The sequence below is a fragment of the Euprymna scolopes genome, chromosome 5 (genome assembly GCF_053919585.1).
Source record: "Euprymna scolopes isolate OS-2025 chromosome 5, ASM5391958v1, whole genome shotgun sequence".
Taxonomy (NCBI): Eukaryota; Metazoa; Mollusca; class Cephalopoda; order Sepiida; family Sepiolidae; genus Euprymna; species Euprymna scolopes.
In genome coordinates this window covers 103,646,361-103,659,763 of record NC_136486.1, presented here as the reverse complement: position 1 = coordinate 103,659,763, position 13,403 = coordinate 103,646,361, and the positions used below count along the sequence as shown (strand labels likewise).

The following is a 13,403-nucleotide window of genomic DNA, read 5'->3' as shown; positions in this document are numbered from 1 at the left end:
AAAAAAATGAACTTACTAGAATACTAATCTCAGGACAGGTAAAAGCAGGACAGTTTTGCACTATTATGTCTTTTTATTAAGATGAAAATCAAAATATAATGATATTAAACCTTATGTTTAGAATCCTAATTCCAATTTTGATCAAAATCTATTGGATGATTTTAAGCTTAGAAAATGACTAAAATTTAAATATAAGAAGCAGGTTGCTTTAACCTAAAATTTAAAGCTTAATAAGAAATAAAAATTTGGGTAATCTTGTTTAGTTTGTGTCCAATGACTATGGATCAAATTCAATGCAAATTTGAAATATTTGAATTTTAAAATAGGAAATTGTACCCACATTATGCTTCCTAAAAACTCTTTAAAATACCTAAAAATGAATAAAATAAAAATTAAAAAAAAAACCCTGAAATTTAGGAAATATTTATTGATTTCTAATATCTCTTAAAATTTTATAAAAATCAGATGTATCTGAATTTTCATGAACGCCCCATTTTACTTCCTTTGCATAAAACTAAAACAAAATATAGTCCCCATTTGAACCACTTAACAACTATGTTCCTGAATTCATAATGATCAATTAATTGATTTATATGTGTATCCTGTGCCTACAGTAATAAAGATTAATAGGATTTAAAAAATTGTATTTCATTAGATTTTCAATAAATATTCATTTAATTAATTCGTAAAATAAAATAATTCAATGTGTATTTTTCAACGTTATAGTTTCATTAGTAAATACAGTAGTATACATGCTTAACACAATATCTGTGCGGAATTCAAAAAGTAAAGGAGTTTTAGCAGTAGCAACAGTTATTTCTAACCTTAAATTCATAATTATAAAAATAAATATATATATGGGGTTCAGAGCTGAGAGCAGGAGTTTTTGTTCATCACTTTTTCCAATTAGAACAATGTAGAGATCTGGTGCTTCTAGATCAGGCTGTCAGAAGATATTGGTTTTGTGGTCTGAAATGCCTCAAATATTGATGTTATTGTTTTTCCTTACCCTTTGCAAAACTTTAATTATGTTCTGCAAAGACCCCCCCCCACACACACACACAAAAAAAAAGGAAGCAAAAGCAATTTCCTCTACAAGGCAAGCAAACCAAATACAATAAATAAATATTTGCAGATATAAAGCACTTTAAGCATAAAGGACTTGAATGGACTGGAATCAGCATTTAATAACCCCAAAAAGGTTGATATTCCATGAAACCAAATAATCAAGCCAAACACAATCAATAAATATTTGAAAATATAAAAAACCTGAATCATAAAAACTTTTACTAAAATGACCGGCTTCAACATTAAATGATCCAAAAAGGATTGATATGCCATAAAACAAAAACAAAGCAAGCAATGTAAAGGGGGTGGGGGTGATGTTGATCTTCTCTTGTATCATGTTCGGCAGTCAGTGAGAGGAATCTTAAACAGCCTGGGGAGGCAGGCAATGCCAAATATCCCATGGGTCCCATTATTGATGGGAGATACAATAAAAGCCTATGTCAAATATAGATGAACCAATGAAACCAGCCGTACAGAAGTAATCTTAATAAAGTTAGAGACAATGTAACACACATTGCCTTCAGTTTTAGTTGCAAATGAGATCAAAACAAAGAATAGGAAACAACTCCAACTCACTTGTTCTTTGTAGCAACAACATTTATTTCCTCATTTGTACATCTGTGATGTCCCCCCCACCACGTGATCTAGAACGTTCTCTACGTCTATCATGAGATCTCTAACGTTTTCTCCTCTTTCTCATTCTCTTTCTCAGTCAGTCTTTTTTTCTCCCACTTCACATGCATCTACATCCACGCTATGTTACAACAATAGCAGTAGCAATAGTTATGTGAATCCCCTTTACTCCTCTACTCTCCCTGACCACTAATCTAATAAAGATTTGTGTGGGATGGGGGTATGCTCTTTTTGTTGCTGGATTGTAACTCCTACTCTCTCTTTATATCACTATAAAAAAATGGATTCTAATCATAAAAAAAATTAATATATGTCTGTCTGTTCGTTTGACTCCATATTTTCAAACTTTATCTCTTTCAAAACTAAAAGTCGCAGAGCGGCGCTAGGGACGTCAAATGATTGGATTTTTTATGGACTTTTTTTTTATGGGTCTTTAGGGGTCAAAATTGAAAAAATAGTTAATCTTAATTTATTTTTGATTTTTAGTTTTTAATCGGTTCATATGCGTATCACGTTTGGTACAGTGGTAACGTCACCAGCTTTGAATGCTACAGTTTTGCTTTCAGTTTCAATTCTAGCTGATGGATTTTTTTTTTTTTTTATTGTTTTGAAATCACAATTCTATAATAATATATATGAAATCTGGACAAATTAAAATATATTTAAGCGTATTTTATGACCGCTCGTCTGGATTAAATGTTTTTCTGCTCTTATTTATTCTAAATAAATTATTGATAACACAAGGGTAACCTTTTAAATGTTAAATGAGAGAATGCACATGGTCTCTTTATAAAGACGCACTTTAGCACATGTGCATTTTTGCCAGTGAGCAGTCACGAAACAAATCAACAAAATAAAGCGTTTTTTTTTTGTTTTTTTTTTAAATCTTTTTTTTACATAAATGCGCGGTTGCTGGTCTTCCCTTCTTTTGATTGTTGCTCTTCCATGCATGCATCGTGAGTCCCTTGTGGTTGTTTATCTTCTGTTCAACCTAAGATGAATCTACTCATGTCTGGAAACACAATAGAGACTTGCTGACGTTTCAAAGGTTTTATTAGAGATAGTTTACTCATTATGGGAGAGACCAATATCTAATTAATTAAATTACTTCTTAAATTGTTTTTCTCATTTTGCCTGTATGTCACCATCAAGACTGTCTCGAGGTAACATTCACTTCACTTTCTTTATTATCAGGTGCATCTCATCTATTGTTCCCAGTGATCAACTGACTAGAAACTGTTCTGCCCCCCCAAACATATGATGTCATATCATTCGGCACCTACATTTCTAGCATGTTTTGTTTAGAGAGCCAACCTTTGACTGTCCTCCAGTTCAATTGCAATACCTACAGCTGGATATATTTCCTTTTGCCACTAGGTTATCATGTCATTTACTAACGTGACCCTTATCAAAATTCATACTAGTAAACGTAATTGCTACTTGCTCGTTTAGGGTCCCAATATATAACATAGGAACCATCTCAATAGTATTACAAGTGTTAATAACAAAATAAAATATGATGAATGTCTATAATCTACTTACAGATCTACAAAGAAACTGGCTTTACTTTGTGTATTAGACGTGGAAAAGCACTTAACATTTTCTGGGGAACGAAATGTTATTAAAATAGAAACGCAAAACATTAATTTATTTGAAATAATAACTCTAGATATGATATCACAAATTCCTGAAATAATAATTACAATCATTTGATTTCCAATAAGAATTATGGTGCTTCTACACTATCAGAACCAAATTTCGAAAATCGTAAAACTGAATTTCACATGAAAACAATGGTATCTACCTATTTCTCATATTTGTAAGATGACTATATCCAAAAATTAAGAAAATCGATACGGTAGAAAATTATTTATTAAAGAAAAAAGAATTTGAAGAAAACGATCATATTTGCTTATGTAAGACACAGGAGAGTTCAAAAAGGAGGTAATTTTCTGTTTAAATTTTTTATAAAAACAAGATGACTGCAATTTTTCACCTGCTAACACGATTAAAGTGTTTTTTGTTTTTTTTAATAATTCAGTCAAATTTAGGTAATTCTGACTGCATAATTTGGAAGCTAACATTAGAATTGAAAAAGAAAAATCGGTTGAAATTATTGTTTTAAATCTGAGAACTTCATTTATCGACAACAAAATTTCATTATGTAGAAGCGCCTGAATTTTACCTAGGAAAAGTTTAATCTTGTTTACAGAGCTTAGTTGTAAATAAAATAAAATGTTGTTTATAGATGTTCTGCATGAACATATACTTCATAGTATTATTGTAAACCCTAATACAAAATTGATACCATTATTTGATTTTTCATTGTATATATATATATATATATATATATATATATATATGTATATATATATAATGTGCAGTGTTAGGGTTTCACTGATCATTGGAAATGCATACAACTGATATCAATCATATTTCCTTAAATGATATTAATCTTTAGAACATTTTCTCGCATGTGTAGATTTCTACAGTGAAGAAATGGAATTTTTGTTGCTAGTCAGCGTTGTTGAAAATATTTATGTTGAGTACGTACAAGTGTAATACATTTGTTGGAGCACATTCCGTTGAAGTATATATAAAACAAACGAGTTGTAGTTTGGTAGGCAGGCATAATAGGTTAGAGACTTTTTTTTTTTTTTGCATCCTATCAAGCAATACTGGATGCATGAGCGAAGGATGGCTTCATAGGATACTGGCGGGTGTGAGAATTTTTCTGTCTGATTCGAGGAGCTCATCTTCTTTGCAACAGACTTGGCAGTATCTCTTTATATTTTTCTAATTCATGTTACCTGTGAATGTTAGTCTCAACGAGTTTCAACACTTGGAGTTTTAATCTCATGGTGTAAATTTCATCAAAGATTGAAATTTATTCAGTTGTCTGGAGTGTATATTTTTGTGTACTTAACTTGCATTTTTTAAGTCACATTATAATGAACGATATGAAAACTGTTCAGTGGGAATACATGCAAAATATTGAATTAAAAAGTGCAAGAAGTCAATACCCAAAGTATTAAATCAAAAATATACCGCTCGAAGCAAGAACTATATTGAAATCGTGCTTACGTTACTAAAGTTAAAGGTTTCGAAAAGTTAATACCCCACCCAAGATAATAACTAAAAATATTGATAGAATGAAAACATAAATAAATGGTTCAGTTTTAAATTTTGTGCGAGTTTCCGAGTTTGACAAAGATTTTCAATTCGTATTCTTCAACGTATCTGGAGTGTTATTTTCAGACCGTTTCAGCCAATGTGTCCCTCGATCTTCTTCAGGTGCATCTTGTCGAACTCAGGGAATCTGTGTGGAATTTTGAATAGAACCCTATATTTAATCCATGCGGGTAGCATGCTCTTGTACCGTCAACCATGAAACAGAAGTTTTAAGTAATAAAGAGTTCCATTCAAAATTCGGTGCGGATTCCAGAATTTGGCAGAAAAATTCCAGAGTTCGACAAGATACACTTGAAGAATGTCAGAGGTTACATTGGCTGAAACATTGTGAAAATAACCATCAAGATGAGAACATTTGTCGTAATATAATCCAAATGATCAATCCCCATCTCAAAAATTATGAAACATAAAGATTCTCCAGTCTGAAAGGATGCACCTGAAAGAAATCCCCTGTGAGGGGTGCGGGGGCACATGGGTCGAAATGTTTTCCAAAATAACCAAAATGAGAATAGTAGTCTTGATAATACAAATTATCAATCCTTATCTCAAGAATTCAGAAACATGCTATCAAGATTGTCTTTGAGGTTGAAATATTTATTTTAGTTAATTCTGACAAAAAGTGACAACTATTTGACTCCAGTTTGCTTTTCAGTTGTAAGATTTTCTAGGAATAAGTTTTAAATTCATTTTTGTTGTTTTTTTTTTCCTCCTCACGAGAAGAAATTCATTGTTTTTGAATTGTGCTGTCATTTAAAATCCTTTTGAAAATTGAATCTTTCATTTCTCTGGTGGATAGCCATTTCCCAAGGGCGAAAACGAATTTCCATATGCTTCTCTAATCCCTCGAATCAGGAGGGACTACAATGCAGCTTTCAAAAAGCAAATCTCCTGGGTTGAGGAAAAACTTAAAATATGTCTATTTCTAAACTCCCACTCCACCACCCCTAACAAAAAAAAAAAAAAAAAAAGTAAATAAACTCACAGAACGGAAAAATATAAATAAAATAGTCAGAAAACGGAAAAAGAACGACCAATTGTAAATCAATCTGAATGCTGTTAGGTTTCTCGTTTTGAAAATACAAAATCTTTTAAATAAATGCAACCCTGCTTGAACATTGAAACACATGAAGCAGTGCCAATTTGTTTTCTTTATTCTTCATCTACATATGAGGATCTGTCCATCTGTCCCTGTTTACTTGCCTCCTCACCAGAGCAGGATCAGACACAAAGTTGATTTTAATGTGTGGTGAAAATCCGGCTCTATGAAAAAGGGCACTTTGGATTTGGACAAAAATAAAAACTACCTTAAGAATTTTCCTTCTCAGACAGAAAAGATGACATGTAGGATCAATAGATACTCCACTTGACTCCCAGTTAAAGCGGCCCTGTCGGTGGGGCATTAGAATACGCTGACTGCCCCCCTGCAGGGAGTAAAAGTCCCTCAATGGGGGTCCTGGATATGACCTTAAACTATATCCAGTGGTGAGGCCCCAGCTTGTGGGCTTTGGTGAGTGTGGAGCCACCCTTTAATTATCATTGCTCCCAGGTCCACTCTGACCCGGAGTGGTAGTACCTGTTAGGGTCTCAACTATGGGTTAAATAGAAACCGACGTGAAAACAACAAATATATTCTATTAAAAAAAATTTTCTTCAAAATCTTAGGATTCGGCATTAAATAACCCGAAAAGGGTTGATATGCCGTAAAACAAAAACAACCAACCAACCAACCCAGTCAAAGAGTATAGTTTGAAGTTATAAAATGCGTGCAGATTGGATAAGTATATCTACCTGCTCAAAAGTATTTCTTTTGTTTTTTAGGCTGTTACTTTTTCTTTTTACGTTTCTGAATTTTTGAGATGAGGATTTGATATCCATATTATTTGGATTCTTCGGACTGCTGTTCTCATCTTGAGTATCATTTTCATAATGTTTCGGTCGATGTAACCTCTCCAGGTGTATCGTGTCAAACTTGAGGAATTTCGGAAGAAACCTTTTACTTCAAGGGCTTAGCATGCTCTCGTTCCATCAGCTATGACTGGATAGAGGTCTTCAGCGATTCACGATTGTATTTTTCAATAATTTACACTGAGAATTAAATTTTCAGGTGAATATTAATTTTACAATTGCCTTTTTCCAAGCATTAACAACTGCACCATAAATCCTTGTGTGTGTGTATATATATATATATATATATATATATATATATATATATATATTAGTTTACTTATTACTGTATATATTATCATTGTCAAAATGACAAGATGAGAACAGTAGTTTATTTTTTATTATTTTGAAAATTCAGAGTTTTGAATAGTCGGAAATAAATTCAATTTTGTATTATCTGTATTATTCAAACTATAGTTCTCATTTTCTATGTTATTCTTATGTTTCAGCCGATGTACTGATGCTACTAGATCAGGCCAGTCTAAAGATACTGGCTTCTTGACCTAAAATGCACTAAAAATTGATGCTATGGTTTTGTTTTTGTTTGTTTGTTCTTTTTTCTTTGTAAAACTCAATCTCAATTTGCAAAGTCAAAAACAAAAACCAATAATTTTTCTCTACAAAACGATCAAACATGATGAATAAGTACTCGAAAATATAAAGAACATGAAGCATAAAACCTTTTGCCAAAATTACTGGATTCTGCATTAAATAATTCGAAAAAGATTGATATGCTATAAAATGAAACAACCAAATGAAATCAGCCAACTGTTCTTCTCGAGTTAAACTCGGAAATCTTTATATTAAAATCTAAATCAATCTGAAATGTCAAACTAGAAACAATACTAAGAATACAATTAAAAATTTTTAACACTTGTATCCCTTCATGGTTGAAAAAGTGTAATTATGTCTCCAGGAGTGAAATACAAAATGCACCTGAAGAAAATCAGATTACATTGGCTGAAACGTTGTGTGAAGAACATCCAAGCATAAAACAATAGTTTAAATAATGCAAACCATCATTACCCATCTTAAAAATGCGGACAATTTTTATTTATTTATTTTTCTTTTTTTGAAACTGATAACAAAACATTAAAATAGCTGACTTGTTTAAGAAAAACAAAAATCTATTAATAGCAAAGAATAGATTTCTAACAATAAAGAAAAAAAAAAGTGCCTTTTAAAGTCACGTTTCTGTTTTCCATGATAGAAACGTTTACATTTTAAAATAAAATATGATATATGTTTATAAGCCAAATTACAACACAATATTATGGAAATAAATAAATATTTGTTTGAAATTAATATTTCGGCCATAGACACCATCCTCAGAATTTTATAAATTTTTTCTTTTTTCCTTGCCATGATGTTAAATTGAAGAAAAAATAGTAAAGAATCTGCGTGTTGTCCGTTTGCAGTGTTATTTTGAAATGCTGGAATCATGGAAAACAACTCTGATTTTCATATCACATGTGTCAAGCGTATTCTTCCGGCATTTCAAAATAACACCGCAGACGGACAACATGATGATTCTTTACTGTTTTTTCTTCCAATTTAACATTATGGTGAGGAAAAAAATATATAAAATTCTGAGGATGGTATCTATTGCTGAATTATTAATTTTAAACAAAGAAATGTTTGTTTATTTTCATAATATTGCGTTCTAATTTGGCTTATTTTATACGTATATTCAAAAAATTTTCAAATAAGTATTCTTGAAAAAGTCTAGACAATAAACAGGTATTTATGTAAATTACAGACAGATTTAGAAGCTAATTCTTATCATGAGAACGGGAGGGGGGGTGGGTTAACTAATCTGTACTTTTATCTAACAATTTGATAAATGAAAGATATTGTAAAAATTGAATTTAACTTGAACATCCTATCTAAAACGTAGCACGGTTCGTAATTTGCAGAATTATTAAAGATGAAACATTGATGAACAGATAAACAATTTTTAGTTTTCCATTACATTGATTAATATGAATTTCATAACTCATGAATGAAGTGTGTGTGTGTGTGTGTGTAAAAAGAGATACGCATTGTTTTTTTTAAACAAATTTACGTCATCATTGAACTTTTTTTCTTTTTTTTTTCTTTTTAACTGCTCACTTCTGCATTGTCTTGCACGGACTCAATTTTTTGTTTTCTTTTTCTAAAATCCCACTGACCCATTACTTTGGCATCTTTAAGCCAAACTCGGACAGTAGCGAAAGGTTTTGATAAGATGAAAGGCCGAAAGACAATCTGTTTCCACATTTGCTTCAGACTCTAAGAAGATTAAATACTGCTTGCTCTCTTTGCCGACTTGAACAAGAAGGTTCCTTCATTGTATATACTTTCTTTATTTTTATTTTATTTTTTTTTTAGTGTCATTTTTTGGTCTCGTATTCTTTGGGCATTGATATTAAGGCAGCAGCTGGGTCACGTTGCAATAGCAAAATTCCTTTTGTGTGGATTTTTTTTTTTACAAGATAAGATGACCCTGAAATCTCTCTGGCAAAGTTCTTAAAAGTAAAGAAAATCCATTAATGTCTTTTTCCTCCAATTTTTTATTTTTTTAATTTCTTTTTTTTTTTTTATCATATAAATCAACTTTGTGGAATTAGAACAGATCTGATCCAAGACAGATTTTGCACACAAATGACTCAATATCCTTTCTGATAGAGCTTTATAACAATAATAAATAAAAATTATCATGAGTGTGTAGATGTCTGTGTGGACACGTGCATATGTAATATTTTTTTCAATTGATATTAATATTTTTCTATCTACAGACATTAGTGTTTCATGCTTATGTAATCATCAGTGCAGGAAGTGATAATTACTGCTGATAAGCCAACATTGGCTTTGTTGGCTAGTGTTCCACCAGGAAGTAACCTTTAAATGGAAGTGAATTTAGATACTTATGCAGCTATGTAAACGGGCTTGTCATAATTAATGGCCATGAGAGTATTCAACAGATAGTTTGGAATGATGATTCTTCTTAAACGGGGCTTTGTAACAATAATATTTTTTACTATTAATAATTTTATCTAAGTAAACATTAACAACAACAACAAATCTTTTGCATAATTATATCTTTTTGTTTGTTAATATTTTCAAATGATTTTTGTGTTAAATTTTTTGAAAAAGTGATGAATATTTTGTATGTATCACAAACATTTTCAATTCCTCGTCAAATCATCAAGTAAAAATAAATGAATAAAAACATTGGAGAAATAAGAAAACCTTAAAAGCCAGCAGAGCTATTTTTTTTTGTTGTTTTTCTTTTTTTAAATTAACAAGAAAAAAAAAATCATTTGAAAACTCGAACAAATAAAAAAAAAAAAAGCAGTTTGATTAAACAGAAGATTTATCTTTAACAGTATTTGTTTGAATTAAAATCTGCCTGAATATACGATATATACAGATGGGGAAATTTTTTTTTTTTTTTTTTTTTTTACAAAGTAGTCACTACTTATCAAGGCCCAGAAGCCACTTGAGGATTAGGGTTATTGCGTGTGCAGTAATCAATGGGATAGTATTGTCGTAATTGTTAGTATTGGAGATTTCATAAAGTGTCTTACTTAAGGGGTAGTTCATCAGGAATTTGTTTGTTGGACTTGAAGACAATGTTTACTCAATTGTATTTCACTCTTTATTTATACCAATCCTTTTTATTTATGAAGCTCGATGTATGTTAAATATAACTACAGAGCATACACAAATAAATGACAAAAAGTCTGAATTCCAAATTGTTCATCTTATCCTTTATTTTTTTCAGCATGTTAAAATATTCAGTTCTTGACTGCATCTGTTTTGTAGCGCAGAAACAATCATAATTGTTCTGTCAATTTTTTAATATTTTCCGTCCTGACCCATCAGACGAATAAGAACTCGTTAACTTAAAACAAAAAAAAAAAACTAAATACGAAGAATATGGATATGAAAAAAAAAAATCCAAAGACTTGTTACAATTGTGGCTTATGATATTTTACATCATCTTGGTATTTGGAATATAGACAGCTTATCATTTATATATACATTAGTACATGCTGAAGAAACACAGTTTCTTTGTTTCCAATAGCCTTCCATCACTCTGTTCTTTGGATTTTATGGTTTTTCTAATAGTGGGTTTGTTTATACATAGCATTTATTTTCTTTGTAATTATTTCTATATATCAAATAACGTTGTTGAAACCCATATTTTTGTTCATTGTGGCCTTGAAAACTGTATGAACCTTGGCTAATTGTTCAGGGTTACATCTGATTGTACAGTTTTATTAAAGGAAACTAATGTGCAATCCTAATAAATTAATGTTTGAAATCGTCACACTTTATATCTACCTTGTTATATAAGCCAAATAATTTGTATTTTACTTTTTAGTGCAATTTTTAAGAATTTCTATCTATAAACTTAGATATGTATATGTTTATATATTTGTATGTATAGAATACTCCTTGAAAATCCATGGATTAAGGATATGTCTTTCTTATAATTCTGTGTTTAAATTTTTGATAGATTAACAAATATTGCAATTTAATCAAATTTTATTTTTCCCAATAATTTGTCTTGTTTTTTTTGTTTTTTTTTAATTGAGCTTTCTATTATAAAAGGTCATATTTATAAGTGACTAATCTACAATAAATCCACTGTTTCAATCTAAAAATATCTGAGGTTGCCTGTTGAAATATTTTTAGATTGAAACAGATTTATTGTCATGATCAATGGTCATTTTGTTTATCTAAATTGAATAAAATAATATCTTGCTCTTTTTATTGAGCACTGTCAACAACCTTGTTAAATTCAATGGTTTTTACTTTTGGATATGTTTAACCTGGAATATATATATATATATATATATATATATATTCTTTTTATATCTACAGACCCAAATTTTTTGCAATTATCAGTATAGAAAGTGATATATTAAATATTTGTATACACATATAATGGAAAATATTTTTTCTATTTCAGATAAAGACAAAGTTCGTACCATTGACATGGACACTAGGATGACCTTGGTATCTCGTTTTCCAACTGACATATGGACATTAGCCTGGGATTACTTCAAAGTGGAATAGAACTGGTTGGCTTTCAATCATTGCTGTTACCTGCAGCGAGATGGGTGCTTAGATGAAACAATATTCTGGATCATTGGATAGATTTCCAGAAGAAAAAACAATGAATAAGAAAACACTGGGTGTAACCGGACGAAAAAAAAAACTATTCCTGAGGAGGGTATTTGGTTAGGATGTAATTTTTTTTTTATGCAGTGCCATTACTCTTTCTACACATGGAACTACTTGAAGGAACACATAACATATGCTGATTGTGTGTGTAGTTTCCTTTTTTTCAAGAACATTGTGTCACTGATGTATAATTTCTTTTTTTTTTTTTTTCAAATCTTATGGTAGCTTTGTTTGTAGGCATTTTCCTTTCAAAATAACACTCAGATTTTAATTTACATTATTTATAACAAACTACAAATATACATGGAATTTGGAACTTAGCAACAAAAAAGAAAAGGGATCATAAATTCAATTATATAACAAATAAATGTTACCAAAGGCAAGATAAGTTACTATTCTACTTATCTGGATAAATTTTATGTTTTTAATGAATTTTGAAACCTTTATAAACAAGTAGTGCCGAGTTTGTAAGTTAAACCAATATAGTTGACAAGAACATGCCATCTTTGAAGTGTTCATAATGGTATAAAAGTCTGAAAATAAACAAAATACTGATAGAAGTGTGACTATACAGTATAACAATCAGATGTATACCAAGCCACTGCAAGATATGAAGAAAATACGGAAAAGTATACAGCAGGGGGATATAAGGTCATTGTATGTAAAGGCGTTACGCACACAAAACTTTATTTTATAACAATAAAATTTAAACACTTTTTTCAGATATGGCTACTTAAAAATTCAAGCAAAAGTTAATCAATTAGTAAAACAGAATATATCAAAATGTAGATATAAGTATAAATTCTTACTGAATCACTTAAAAAATTAAAAAAACAAAAAAAACAAGCAAAAACTGATTAAAATAAACCAATGAGAAATAATTTGCACACTTTAAATAAACAGATAAATCTAGAAAACAGTAAAATAATTTGCAAAAAATGGTCCTCCAGAATGAAGGCTAAAGAATGTAAAAGATAATCAGCTGGTTCAAACTGGATGTCTTTTTTCATAATGCCTTACCCTAAAATGCAAGGATAACAATGATGTGGGATTCACAGAGTCTGAATACATGGTGAAAAACACTTGAACACTTATAAATGTAACAATTAATGTGTGTATATATTAGGTTGGTGCAAAAAAAAAATGTTTTTATCAGATATGTATACTTCAAAAACATTGTTTTGCACCAACCTAATATTAGTGTGATGTATAATAATTTAAAGTTTTTATGATCCAGTTAAAAATCTGATATTGAATAAGCCATTTTTGAACAGCGTTCAATATTTATCACTTCTCCAAATACTTGGATATAGTTGAGTATAATATGATCCAAGTGGGTATTGTTATCGACACATTTTAAAATTTTCGTAAAATTTAGTAATGTTTAACAA

At 30.3% G+C, this 13,403-nt stretch overlaps 1 protein-coding gene across 10 annotated transcripts in view; it reads left to right on the top strand.

Moving 5' to 3' along the window:
• The window catches only part of LOC145276941 (S phase cyclin A-associated protein in the endoplasmic reticulum-like), a 559,542-nt gene extending 547,194 nt beyond the window's left edge, over nucleotides 1–12,348 (top strand). For all 10 annotated transcript variants that reach the window (XM_080128440.1, XM_080128441.1, XM_080128445.1 and 7 more), the window contains one exon: nucleotides 11,798–12,348. In XM_080128440.1, the coding sequence (XP_079984566.1) occupies nucleotides 11,798–11,904 (107 nt within the window). In that variant the 3' untranslated portion in view covers nucleotides 11,905–12,348. The remainder of the gene's footprint in view (nucleotides 1–11,797) is intronic.
• Nucleotides 12,349–13,403: the final 1,055 nt, after the last annotated feature.